General features: G+C 28.5%; 1 protein-coding gene across 10 annotated transcripts in view; it reads right to left on the minus strand.

Annotated features, from left to right (window-relative positions):
• The window catches only part of LOC111629993 (H(+)/Cl(-) exchange transporter 3-like), an 83,412-nt gene that overhangs the window by 7,060 nt on the left and 61,675 nt on the right, over positions 1 to 14,677 (minus strand). For all 10 annotated transcript variants that reach the window (XM_023373980.1, XM_023373974.1, XM_023373973.1 and 7 more), the window contains 6 exons: positions 12,340 to 12,420; positions 8,017 to 8,199; positions 4,333 to 4,422; positions 2,653 to 2,774; positions 2,433 to 2,574; positions 2,259 to 2,344 (listed from right to left, as the gene is read on the minus strand). In XM_023373980.1, coding sequence (XP_023229748.1) covers positions 2,259 to 2,344; positions 2,433 to 2,574; positions 2,653 to 2,774; positions 4,333 to 4,422; positions 8,017 to 8,199; positions 12,340 to 12,420 — 704 coding nt within the window. The remainder of the gene's footprint in view (positions 1 to 2,258; positions 2,345 to 2,432; positions 2,575 to 2,652; positions 2,775 to 4,332; positions 4,423 to 8,016; positions 8,200 to 12,339; positions 12,421 to 14,677) is intronic.

The raw sequence follows: 14,677 nt of genomic DNA on the forward strand, positions 1-14,677 counted from the left end.
ATTTAAAGTAAAGTTTAGATTTAAATCTTCCTCAATTTTATTTGTAGTGTGAAGATTTTGACTTTTTAAGGTCATTCCCTTAATTTGTCAAAATCTTCACTCTACAAATAAATCTGAAGATGATTTAAATATGATATTAGGCATGAATTAAAAATGTTTTCCTCTTGCATTTTTCAGAATATCTGCACAAACCAGTTATACAAATAAAATAAATTATTCTGTACAACTATTTATAAAATAATCTGAAAAACATTAAGTTTTGTTGATCAAAAATACACCAGCAAGAGAGATTATATAATAGGCTAAATTTTATTATAAAGTTTAGATGTATTTACAAACATTATTTTTATCCATCTGCTTCATACTTTAGATTATTAAATAATCATCAAGTCTTGATGATCAATCTCTAGCTATATGTAGCATAACCTAAAGACCAGTGTAAACTAGTCAACAATGTCTCTTTCAACATTATATCAGATTATATTTCTGTAGCCACGTGACTACTTTCCTTCAAAAATCTTGAAGGAAAAGTAGTCACGTGACTCTGATATAGCTATAAAGAACCAATGAACATTTCTTCAACTCCCTATAAACTATCACTTAGAAAAGTTTTGTACAAAATGACAAATCAGCAATCACGATATGCTGTCTTGTGTAGTTTTTATTGCCAATGGATTCATTAAAAGTATTTTTAGCAATATATATATTTTTATAGTTTCTATAGTTTAATGAAATAATTATGATGTTCTTATAGGTGTGATAATCATTCAAAAAATTGACTCAAAATTGCAGCTTGTAGTTGAAACAAATGTCATAAATATTTCACTATGCATGAGTGCTTGACAATTGTTGCACAAAAATTCCAATATTTGTGGAAGATACTGCCTAATTTTCATCAAACAGTATGATGTAGAGTGACATCAAATCAATGACACTGTGATCAACGGTCAAACCTACAACAATCATACAAAATTTAGTTTGACCATACCTGACCAGTTTGCTGCAACCAACTAGTTTGTGCTTGGCCTAATGAAGAATGTGTACCTGGGGTCTTTCTAATCAAGTTGTCTCAAGCCTATATGAGATGATGTAATAAATATAGCTGTATGGATCACATCAGTTACAGAGATAGCTAATATTTTTGGAGTTTCTCATTCTCATTTCAATAATATAAGTGTTTGAACAAATACTGTTTCAAATATACCTAATATTTTATAATTGGAACTAATGGTTATTAATAAAAAGATCAAAATTTGAGGCTCTTAAAATTTTCACTAAGGTCAAAAGATATAAAGATATAATGAAATTATCCATCAAACTTATGAAACTATCATTCTAAAATGCCTTGTAATCTAATTGTTTTGTTTATGCAAATTTATTAACTAGAGAATTGAAAGTATTTTAATGGGTAAAAAACAATTAACTTTTAACAATGCTTATTTTAATATGTTAAAATACAAAATTAAGTAAACTGACTCCAAGTTTCTTTGATAAACAAACTTCTTGAGAAAGTCTGCACTAGTGCCATGCCAATAACTGATGTATCAAACAAACCGATAAGCAATTACAATACAGTAATACCCCGAACTTACGCGATAGGTGGGACCAAGCAATAACCACATAAGTCGAATTCGCGTAAGTCGGGGTATAATTTTGCAATGTGTAAAATCCAAGTCGAATGTATGTAAGCTAATAAATGTTCTCTTTAATCTTATCTCGTCTTTTGATTCGTTCACGGTTACAAGAAATCACCACATAGAGTCTCTCGAGTCTCCGTAGATATAAGAAACACAGAAATAAATAACACAAAATAAATTGTAGCTACACGTCGATTCCGCTCGACACGTCTGAACATGTAAGCTGAACAATAGTGTGGGGGGAGTGAGTAATCAAGAGTTGCATGGTGCTCAAACAAAAGACAAATCTACGAGATTTGAAAAATCGCGTAACTCCAAGTTCGCATAAGTCGGGGTATTACTGTATTGATATATTGAAGGAATCTTGGTATCATGCCCAGAATATCAATATCAATTAGCATGGCCCTAGTCTGCACTACATATGTTATACAAAGTGAAAAATGTGTATTTTTAAAATAATTTTTACCACTTCTCTTAAATACAAGCAATGTGCTATTTAATTTACATAATAAAATTATGTAAAATTTATGATATTTACTAAAAGATTAAAACTTAAAAACTTAATACATTAAAATTATTAATAATTAAATATTTATAATTATCAAAACTATTTCAATTTACATTGCAATATTTTCCATTCCAATTCCAATTAATCTTCCAATAATTGCTCCCATGGTGAGGCTGGGTATAAAAATTCCTGAAGGAACCTAAATTAGAAACAGAATGTTACAAAATTCTGAAATGTTAAAAAAACTTGCTGAAGTATGTTTTTTTTATAATTTCAGTAAATTGTACCTTAATTCCAAAAGTGAATATAGTTACTAAAAGTTTTATTATTAATGCCAAACAGAGCAGCCATATTGACTGGTGCATTCCAGATCCACCACCCGACGCTTCCGTGTCTCCAGTTTCCATGGTGTAATTTCTAAAATCGTCGCTATAAGTAATTAATAAATATATTTTTGCCATTTAGAAAATTCTGTAAAAATTATAATTTATTAATTAAATATTTTACCAAAATGGAGAAGCAGCAATGTTGCATTGACTAAAGAGCAATTTTATAAGATTTCCCATGTTCATTCTGGTAAATTTGTTTGGATAATTAATAATGGCTGTAATTAATGCAATTACCAATACCTGGAAAAGTTTTAAAATGTAAAATTTACTTTTTCCTCAATAAAAATGTTATACAATAGAATCCACTTACGTAAAAAGTTTGAATCTAACTTATATTGGTGTTGATAACTAACCAACAACATTAAAAAGATATTAAAACTATTACAAAATCTATAACTTATAATTATTAATTAATATTAATAAATGTTCCAGCCATCCAGCACTGTTTTCCTGCTGTTCTTGCACTACTGTCTTTAACAGCAGCTAGTATATAATTGAAGTGAGGAACAGATAGTAATTTAAACTATTGCAAGCAAATAATAATTAAATCATTTAACACTTAAAGTAATGGTTGAGACTGATGACAATTGCATACTATGAATCACATTTGAGGTCCCCAGCAAGAAAAAACAGCTTAATAATTCCTATTTGATGACTTTATCCCTTCATACCTTATGATGGTGTGGCTAATGTGAAACAAATTTGGCCGGAAATAAATGACGGCAAGGCCAAGGTTTTTCTCAGAAGGACCGGAAAATGGTTTTTCTGTATTTTTTGGACACAGAATAAAGCGGTCAGAACATTTAAATAGCTGAAAGCCATAGCACCCCAGGATGTCTTATAGGGACAAATGGTCAGGGTCATGTCATTACATCTTGCACAGGCCAACATCCATGATGTCATGCCTATCTCTAGTAGCAATCACAAGTAACCCCCAATGTCCTTTTTGGCAATGTTGGATCATCAAAAATGAAGTCAGCAAAAAACCAGTCTTTATACATGCAATCAAAATTGTATACAATCAATTGTACAAGACAGTAATTTTCTGCCCGTTTTTTACGGACCTTTGATAAGAAGTAGTAAATTTTTTTAATCAAAATTTTTGCAGAGTTGGATGGCACATAGCATGAGCATGGACACACAGCTAAGTATGTCAGTTTGACAAAAATTGCTTTAAAAAAAATTTATAATTTATAAATTACTTTTCTTAACAAATAAAGTTGTTTCACCAAAATAAATAAATAATTTCAATTAAGTGATTAATCTGTAGAATTTTTTACAATGTACTTTTTTTTTTAAATAAAAACTAACACAAATTTTATAGAAAAAATTAAAAATTTCTAATCCTGTCTTTGATGCAAAATATTCAGATATAATGATTCTCATAATGATTTCTCCATAATGATTCTCAGTAATATGTCAAACAAATTACGCATTAAAATATTGAATTACATTACATATACACATTTTAAAAAATTGTATTAAATTTGAATGTAGATTACTCTCTGAATAGAGTATGAGACTGTGTTGAATTTCTTAATAAAATAAAATAGCTTTAAAATTTTTTGATTCTGATGAAACCGTGTTGTTGTTATTAAGCTGTTTCTTTGCAGACACACTAAGGTGACATATATCAACACTTGGCAACTTATTGACTATTTATTCAGTTGGTTTTACAGGATATATGTCACCTTAGTGTGTCTGCAAAGAAACAGCTTTAAAATTATTTATGTAATAAAATCACTTTACTTTCTAAAATGTACCTACAATATAAATATTAAAAAATATATACAATTACCTCAACAATTGGATGTTTTCCTAGTTTCGAAGTTTTTCGATAACGACACCACCAAATATTGCACTTGATAAAGATTGTACCGACGATACCCTGAAATAAGTCGGCTTTTCAATACAGATTACAAAAAGATTTTTAACAAAGCATTTAGTTTTAGAAAATTTTATTAAACTTGTAAAATATAGATAATTTATTACAGGAAAAAAAGACAAAATTCAAATAAGTTTCCTTTTTAATTTACAAAAAGTAAAACCACTTTTTAGCATTACTATTGGATTGCCAATTAGCTGATGTGATTTACAGTACATCAAACTCCCAATTATCCACGATAATTAGTTTATTTTGAACAGAAAATCAATTTAAACCATGAATAAAAATAAGATAATGTAAATTTAGATTTATTCTTTGACAATAAATTTATCTTTAGAAATAAAATCTTTATGCAAGTTCTAAAAACACTTCTCAATTAATGATCTAACTTTCTGAAATAATAATACAGTTGACAATGTTATTCAAAATTCCAAAAGCCTATCAGTTATCAGTTTTTTATGGAGTGTGGAGAATTATTAGTCTGAACAACAAGTCATTTACAAGTCGGATGTATCTTTGCTGCTCAGGATATTTAATTTACTTTTAGGTGACTTTTCAATCTATGGTAGTGTGGTGTTTTTCTATATCTAGAAATGAAGATCTAGAAACAAAGTATGTCAAAAATAATTTATCATCAAAACACAAAGGCTCAAATATCCCTTGTCAATCACATTGGTAATTAGTGGAATCCTAAGAAATCCTTACTTTTATCGATACCAGTAGAAGGTATGTAAATACAGCACTGCCATTCCAAAATCTAAAAAATTCTGAAATCCAAAAAGTGTCTGGTCCCAATAATTTTGGAGTATGTCAACTGTACTAAATATTTTACTTCAAGCATTAATTATACACTATTTCAATCAACCAAAGTTCAAATAAATAAGCTTAAAAAATTGTAGAAATAAAATAGTTTTAGTTTTTATTTTGTAGAAGGAAGAACAATTTTAATCAAAATAAAGCAAACCAAAAGGAGGAAATCTTAAGGTGATTTAAGTATAACAGAAGAAAGTGCAATGAATTATTTTACACAAAACAACAGAAAAACAGCAATCCTGTATGGGAAAAAGACTGTTCAATTGTAAATTACTAACATAAAAGCTCAAACTGTTCAAGGAAAACAACAATAAAGTTGTCTCTAAGATGATTTATGTATACAATAAAATTCATCAATTGTAATCATTTACAGACTTGCCTATATCAATAACACAAACAACTTACATAAGGTGGAGTAAGTAATTAAGACTACAATTAGTGGAAATTCTGGTTTCATTGACTCTGACACAAAAAAGATTGTTTAAACAATTATAAAGTTTACTTGACAATTTATTAATTATAATTATTAATACTAATTCGTCCAGAAAACAAACGAAGAAATGTCAGCAATTAAAACTACCATACAGTAAGTAAATAATTAAAACATCAGTAAAAAAAGTTGCAATGTTTAACCTTTAAAACAGTAATTAAGACTCATGATAATTGCATGCTATCAGCCACACATTGAGGCTAATAGTGATGACAATGATAACTATACTTGAATTCTAATTATAATAATCAAAGTTTAGTAAGTGTATTTATCTTAAATATGTTGGAACTTGCTAATTATGACATTAAAAATCAACAACAATATCCATGATTACAATGAGTCTACTGTATAAGTATTACATACACAAATACAATAATCACAATATGAATTTGTTTCGACATTCATCAAAATAAGTTTAAAAACATTTAATTTCAAAGAATTTTGTAACAGTTTTATATTAAAGAATCAAAAAACAGTTAACTAAATATCAAAATAAAAATATGCCAATATATATATATATAAAAATGGACGTGTGTGTCCCTATATTTCACTTTTCCGCAAAAACTACACATTGCACGTGAATGGTGTTTGTATGTGGTGGTAGCCCCAAGTCTCCATTCCTGCATAGGGGTGGTTGCGTCTCGATAGCTATAAGGGTGCGGGAGATATGAGGCTGAAAGTGGTTGAAAGTAGCTTTTTATTTTGAATGTTTTGTTCAAATTTGTTCGAATTAAATTCGAACATAAAATTCGAATATCAGTTCGATTATAGAACGATTGTAAATGTTCCAGAAACGTTGAAAATAGTTTGTTTGACTAAACATAAAAATTCTCTAATTAGTCTGGAAACGGGGGACCTAATTCTTGCATTCTGTGAAAACGGGCAAGATTAGCTATAATGTAATTATCTTAATCTTCACTATTGTTACTTTTTGCCCAGTGAAGCGGGTCCTTGCAGCTAGATTCTAGATTACTTAGAAAAACAGTCTTTTATATATANTTTATTTTAAAATATAATTTTTGCATATAAATAAAAAATACTAACAATTATAATAAATACAGTCAACTTGATAATTACTTCAAATAGCAGATGAACAGCTGATTCCCTTTGTTGAGCAATTAAAGTTAAACAATTATTAAGTAATATGGCAGGAGGTAAGCAGTTAGGCTGCCACCTCTTGTTAAATTTAATAATTAAATGTAAATAAATTTAATTTTAAATATTCTAGAAGAAAAGATTAGCCCAAAGTCAGACTCGAATCTACAACTCCTACATGTCTGCTTCCTACTGCAGACGTGTTGCCAGTTATACTACCTAGACCTTTGTGTAATCCTCCAGCAATGTATCTGCACATTAAGCAGGAGTTGTAGGTTCAAGTCCTGCTTTGAGCCAATCTTTTCTTCTAGGATATTCTAAAATTAAATTTATTTTATTATGTATGCAATAAAATTTATTATATGCTTATTTACAATTATTATCTATTTATTTGAGGTTTTACTTATTATGCATATTGTGTAACACATCATATTTTATAACACATAATAGTCGAGTCTTCACATCTGTACATTTGTGGTGGCCACAAAATTTCTAATGTTAAAGATTCAGCTACAGCTCATTACATTCGCTTTGTGATAATGGGACAAATGCATCTTCAGTATCATAATGAGCATCATCTAATTGTACAGCTTATGATATTTATGTTACATTTGTCAGCATTACGTTAGTTGTGCTTAAAATATTACAGTGCTTACACGAATACCCAAGAGTCAAAAATGAAGTGCATCTATTGAAGAAAGTAATGACTTTGTATTGAATCCAATAGTAAATAATCTGATGCATACCTTATTCTTAATTATGTAAATAAAATTTTGATATAACGTCTTCAAAAACATGGGTCCAAAATATTACAGATTATTGCAAAATATAATTCAAACTCCTTAAACACTCAAACATTTTTCTGTTAATTGTAAATGCTTAAATGCATACGTAGGAAATATTTGGAGCTATTTGAGTGAAAGTACAGATTTTAACTCAAAATATACCTAAATCCAATAATAACCAAAAACAATTTAATAATTGAACTAATGTTTTCAATCTCATTTAAAGATCATCATCATTTTTGTTACTGGATTTAGGTATGTTTTGAGTACATTGTGAGCAGTATATCCTGTTTTTTCAGTACAGATTTTGCAGAATTTCATCTTTTTGTGGACCATGTTGATATGCAATTCTCATATATACAGACCCCCCAACTGTAAATGCATTAAAAAATAATTACAAAAATTCATACTTACACCAAGAAGTCCCAGTATTATAAAAGGAAACAGTTCTACAAATATCCACGGTCTTTTATAATCCATATAGAACATGACAAGATGATCATTACCAAAAGGATTAATAGAATGTAGAACGAACGACGCAACTAATGCACAAAAAAATGATCGCCATAAGGTCTTCAATGGAAAATAATAACTGATCTGAAAATGAAATATTAATTATTATTTCATATTCAATTATTAAGTATTTTACTTAAATTAAAATATAAAACTTAGTATTTTCTTTTTTTAATTATATTAAATGATAAAATATTTATGCAGAAATTTAAACCAAGATTTCCTTAAAATATAATGTCATTATAAAAAAAGTTTAAGAAACATACTTAGTAGAAACTCCATTAACTGGGATAATGCTAAGAATGTGCACAAATAATCAAACTCACAACAACAGAATTTTGTATTTACAGCACATTTTTTTTTTATTTAACACCACAAATTCAATAGAAATTAAATAGAAAACTTGCACTGTACAATTAATTATAGACTTTTGTTCTAACATTAATTTCCAGTTAGCAGCCATTCTTTCTATACAAAAATAAAACTAAACTTGAAAAAGAAGAGAAAATACACACTTAAAACACTAACACAATGATTATTCTCTTATTTTAAAATGTTTAAGATTCAAATATAAACAAAACACCAAACTCTTGCCGAGCTTATTATTTTAATTTCAAACGTTTTCAGCCCAATTTCAATAGGCCATCTTCAAGAACTATTCGAATACAACTTTCGAATAAATTTTAAATTTAAACTTTTAACATAAACTGTAACTATTAACTATTTAACATATTTTTAAATATCACTGTAAACCATTAAATATTTAACTAAAAAATTTTAACATATTATATGATAAACATAAATAATATAAAAAATATAAAAAAATANGTATAATTTTTTATTATTTTTATATTTTTCAATATGTTTATTTTGTTTGTACAAAATAAAAAAATAATTTTTAACGATACAATAGTCTTTGTTAGGCTTAACATCAACGAAAATTTGACGCGAAGCGACACGCAACGGAGAAAAATTTCGGCATCGGATACGTTAAACTATTTTTTCGTACGTAAATCAGTTATCCGGACAACCCCAGTCCCCAATTGATTCGGAAAATCGACGCTCTACTGTATTTCTAACACAATCCAATATTTTCAATGAATTTTTACTTTATTTTTTATTTCTTTGCATGTACTGACTTTTACATAATGCTAAACTCTTCAAATGTGACATTATCTTAATAAAACTATCTTTACTAATAGAATAGAATATCACAAGCTGATAATTAACTACTATGTGCTAATATTCTAAATAATCTAGAAAATAAAATTATTATAAGCATTAGTATTATTAGTTTTAATAATAAAAGTAATAAATTGAAATATTAAAAAGCAAACAATTTCTAAAATTAAATTTTAAACAACGTAATAATGTATGTTTACTTCTTCCAAGCTGAACAGAACACCTCCGATTGGTGCACCGAATGCGACACAAACGCCTGCAGCAGCCGCTGCCGAAAGAATCTGGAAAGTAAATTTAATAAGTTCTATTTTAGAAATTTAAAATAAAAATAGATCCATTATTAAATAATCCATTAAATTTATAATTATTTTAAAAAATTAGTCAAAGCAAACAAAGTAGTTTATATTAAAAATTAAGATTATTTTGAATCCGTAAATATTTATACCGAGTTGTGGTCACTCTCTGCACCTTTTCCATTAACTAGCAATACCCTGCAAATACAGCAATACCTCGACTTACGCTACCTCAACTTACACAATTTTCAAATCTCGTCGATTTGTCTTTTGTTTGAGCGCCACGTAGCTCTCAATTACTCACTCCCCCCACACTATTGTTCAGCTTATATGTTCAGACGTGTCGCGTGGAATTGACACACAGCTACAATTTATTTTGTGTTATTTATTTCTGTGTTTGTTATATCTATGGAGACTTGAAAGACCCTATGTGGTGATTTCTTGTAACCGTGAACGAATCAAAAGACGAGATAAGATTAACAAGAACATTTATTAACTTACATACATCCGACTTGGATTTTACACAAATTGCAAAATTTTACCCTGACTTATGAGAATTCGACTTACACGATTATCGCTCGATCCCACCTATCGCGTCAGTTTGGGGTATTACTGTACTGCACAAGTGCAACTACAACTAAAGAACAAATGCCTGCGTTTTTAAGTTACCATGACTATTTAAATGGTGGAATACTGAAGCACTGAGTCGTAATCACGATTTATAGAATTAATCCATAATCATGTGCCTGTTGAATTTTTTTGTTAATATTAGAATATCATCAAATTAGAATACCCTTTTCATCTTATCAAAATGTAGAGGATGATCTGTTTGGTTCACTTTTCTAATTACACAATGTCAAGAATTTTGTCAATAAATTTTTAACTTTTTTACGGCCATGTCTCGAGCATCTCCCAATTGGGTTGTAAAACTTTTAGCCACTGCAGTCGCAATTGTCCACGTGGCCAAAAAGAGCAAATTGTGACCACTGCTTAAACAACAAACGATTCAACATTAATTCATTCCAAAATTTAAATAATTTTAAAATCTTAATTAAAAATCCCAATTAACGAAATTTCTATCATAAATGTATTGAGCGGAATCATAAATAACTTGTTGCTTTAGTAAATATTCATTTTTATTTTCTTTCCAGAAAATATCAAGCAATCAGGATATTAGCAGAGAGGCTGAACAGATAATCACAATTCATCATGTGTCATTTGGAAAAATTGACAAAGTCAATAATTTGGAAATATTAGTTCTACATTCTTAGTAAGAGTATTAAAGCAAACCAACAATCAATTGTAAAAAGGTCTTATTTCACGGCAAAACAACATACCATTTCTTAAGAAAGTCATCACTAATAACTAAAATCAGGTAGTCTAAGAGAATATTGTCTGAAAAAAAAAGAACCTGCAAATATTGATGGATTTAACAATTAGCTGGCATGGAAGAAAGATATCATTGTGCTTATGGTGGGATTAACAAAGCAACATTCGTTAAAAATTTCTGCAGATATGATTATTCAATACCATCAGAGGATGCAATAAAAACTGAGAAAAGCATCATAGAGTATATGATGCTTTATTAATTGAAAAAATGTGTTTTGTTGTGTAGTAAGAGCAACACAAGAAAAAATTGAGCTTGAGTGATCTGATATTCCCCAATCCTTATATTAACTGCATCTTGTCCCAACTAATTATCATCATTGCCAAGCTCTTCAAAATAAACTAAATAAAAAAAGTTTCAATAACGATGATCAAATTCAAAAGTTTATGAAAATGTCTGAGTCAAAACTGGACAACTCTTTAACAAAAAAAAAAACCAATAACTCAACTACTAAAGAAGAGCAAGTCATTATTAATAATAATAATAAATGTAAAATCTTTTGCCCTCTTCCTTATAAACATTTGAGATAACCAATTATCACAACTGCCATAGAAAAATGGAACTTTTTAAGAATTACATCTAAATGAATTAGGCTAATAAAAAATATAATGTCATTATAAAAAAAGTTTAAGAAACATACTTAGTAGAAACTCCATTAACTGGGATAATGCTAAGAATGTGCACAAATAATCAAACTCACAACAACAGAATTTTGTATTTACAGCACATTTTTTTTTTATTTAACACCACAAATTCAATAGAAATTAAATAGAAAACTTGCACTGTACAATTAATTATAGACTTTTGTTCTAACATTAATTTCCAGTTAGCAGCCATTCTTTCTATACAAAAATAAAACTAAACTTGAAAAAGAAGAGAAAATACACACTTAAAACACTAACACAATGATTATTCTCTTATTTTAAAATGTTTAAGATTCAAATATAAACAAAACACCAAACTCTTGCCGAGCTTATTATTTTAATTTCAAACGTTTTCAGCCCAATTTCAATAGGCCATCTTCAAGAACTATTCGAATACAACTTTCGAATAAATTTTAAATTTAAACTTTTAACATAAACTGTAACTATTAACTATTTAACATATTTTTAAATATCACTGTAAACCATTAAATATTTAACTAAAAAATTTTAACATATTATATGATAAACATAAATAATATAAAAAATATAAAAAAATANATAATTAACTACTATGTGCTAATATTCTAAATAATCTAAAAATAAAATTATTATAAGCATTAGTATTATTAGTTTTAATAATAAAAGTAATAAATTGAAATATTAAAAAGCAAACGATTTCTAAAATTAAATTTTAAACAACGTAATAATGTATGTTTACTTCTTCCAAGCTGAACAGAACACCTCCGATTGGTGCACCGAATGCGACACAAACGCCTGCAGCAGCCGCTGCCGAAAGAATCTGGAAAGTAAATTTAATAAGTTCTATTTTAGAAATTTTAAATAAAAATAGATCCATTATTAAATAATCCATTAAATTTATAATTATTTTAAAAAATTAGTCAAAGCAAACAAAGTAGTTTATATTAAAAATTAAGATTATTTTGAATCCGTAAATATTTATACCGAGTTGTGGTCACTCTCTGCACCTTTTCCATTAACTAGCAATACCCTGCAAATACAGCAATACCTCGACTTACGCTACCTCAACTTACACAATTTTCAAATCTCGTCGATTTGTCTTTTGTTTGAGCGCCACGTAGCTCTCAATTACTCACTCCCCCCACACTATTGTTCAGCTTATATGTTCAGACGTGTCGCGTGGAATTGACACACAGCTACAATTTATTTTGTGTTATTTATTTCTGTGTTTGTTATATCTATGGAGACTTGAAAGACCCTATGTGGTGATTTCTTGTAACCGTGAACGAATCAAAAGACGAGATAAGATTAACAAGAACATTTATTAACTTACATACATCCGACTTGGATTTTACACAAATTGCAAAATTTTACCCTGACTTATGAGAATTCGACTTACACGATTATCGCTCGATCCCACCTATCGCGTCAGTTTGGGGTATTACTGTACTGCACAAGTGCAACTACAACTAAAGAACAAATGCCTGCGTTTTTAAGTTACCATGACTATTTAAATGGTGGAATACTGAAGCACTGAGTCGTAATCACGATTTATAGAATTAATCCATAATCATGTGCCTGTTGAATTTTTTTGTTAATATTAGAATATCATCAAATTAGAATACCCTTTTCATCTTATCAAAATGTAGAGGATGATCTGTTTGGTTCACTTTTCTAATTACACAATGTCAAGAATTTTGTCAATAAATTTTTAACTTTTTTACGGCCATGTCTCGAGCATCTCCCAATTGGGTTGTAAAACTTTTAGCCACTGCAGTCGCAATTGTCCACGTGGCCAAAAAGAGCAAATTGTGACCACTGCTTAAACAACAAACGATTCAAATTTTTTTTAGACAATGTAAAAATCCCAATTAATAAAATTTCTATCATAAATGTATTGAGCGGAATCATAAATAACTTGTTGCTTTAGTAAATATTCATTTTTATTTTCTTTCCAGAAAATATCAAGCAATCAGGATATTAGCAGAGAGGCTGAACAGATAATCACAATTCATCATGTGTCATTTGGAAAAATTGACAAAGTCAATAATTTGGAAATATTAGTTCTACATTCTTAGTAAGAGTAATAAAGCAAACCAACAATCAATTGTAAAATGGCCTTATTTCACGGCAAAACAACATACCATTTCTTAAGAAAGTCATCACTAATAACTAAAATCAGGTAGTCTAAGAGAATATTGTCTGAAAAAAAAAGAACCTGCAAATATTGATGGATCTAACAATTAGCTGGCATGGAAGAAAGATATCATTGTGCTTATGGTGGGATTAACAAAGCAACATTCGTTAAAAATTTCTGCAGATATGATTATTCAATACCATCAGAGGATGCAATAAAAACTGAGAAAAGCATCATAGAGTATATGATGCTTTATTAATTGAAAAAATGTGTTTTGTTGTGTAGTAAGAGCAACACAAGAAAAAATTGAGCTTGAGTGATCTGATATTCCCCAATCCTTATATTAACTGCATCTTGTCCCAACTAATTATCATCATTGCCAAGCTCTTCAAAATAAACTAAATAAAAAAAGTTTCAATAACGATGATCAAATTCAAAAGTTTATGAAAATGTCTGAGTCAAAACTGGACAACTCTTTAACAAAAAAAAAAACCAATAACTCAACTACTAAAGAAGAGCAAGTCATTATTAATAATAATAAATATTATAGATATAAATTTAGGATCTATTATATTTTCTTTAATAAACTTAAAGAAAAAATAATTACAGTAGAGCGTCGATTTTCCGAAAGTTAATCATCCGAAAGAATTTCAGTCGGCAAACTTAAATTTTCGCCAGTGCTGTGGCACTTCAATCATTGGCTATGTCTTGGGCTACTCAAATATTTTACGTTTTTGATACTAAATTAACATCTGAAGTATAATTTTTTATTATTTTTATATTTTTCAATATGTTTATTTTGTTTGTACAAAATAAAAAAATAATTTTTAACGATACAATAGTCTTTGTTAGGCTTAACATCAACGAAAATTTGACGCGAAGCGACACGCAACGGAGAAAAATTTCGGCATCGGATACGTTAAACTATTTTTTCGTACGT

Source organism: Centruroides sculpturatus, unplaced genomic scaffold (assembly GCF_000671375.1).
Source record: "Centruroides sculpturatus isolate CEXI.00-Female unplaced genomic scaffold, Cexi_2.0 scaffold656, whole genome shotgun sequence".
NCBI lineage: Eukaryota > Metazoa > Arthropoda > Arachnida > Scorpiones > Buthidae > Centruroides > Centruroides sculpturatus.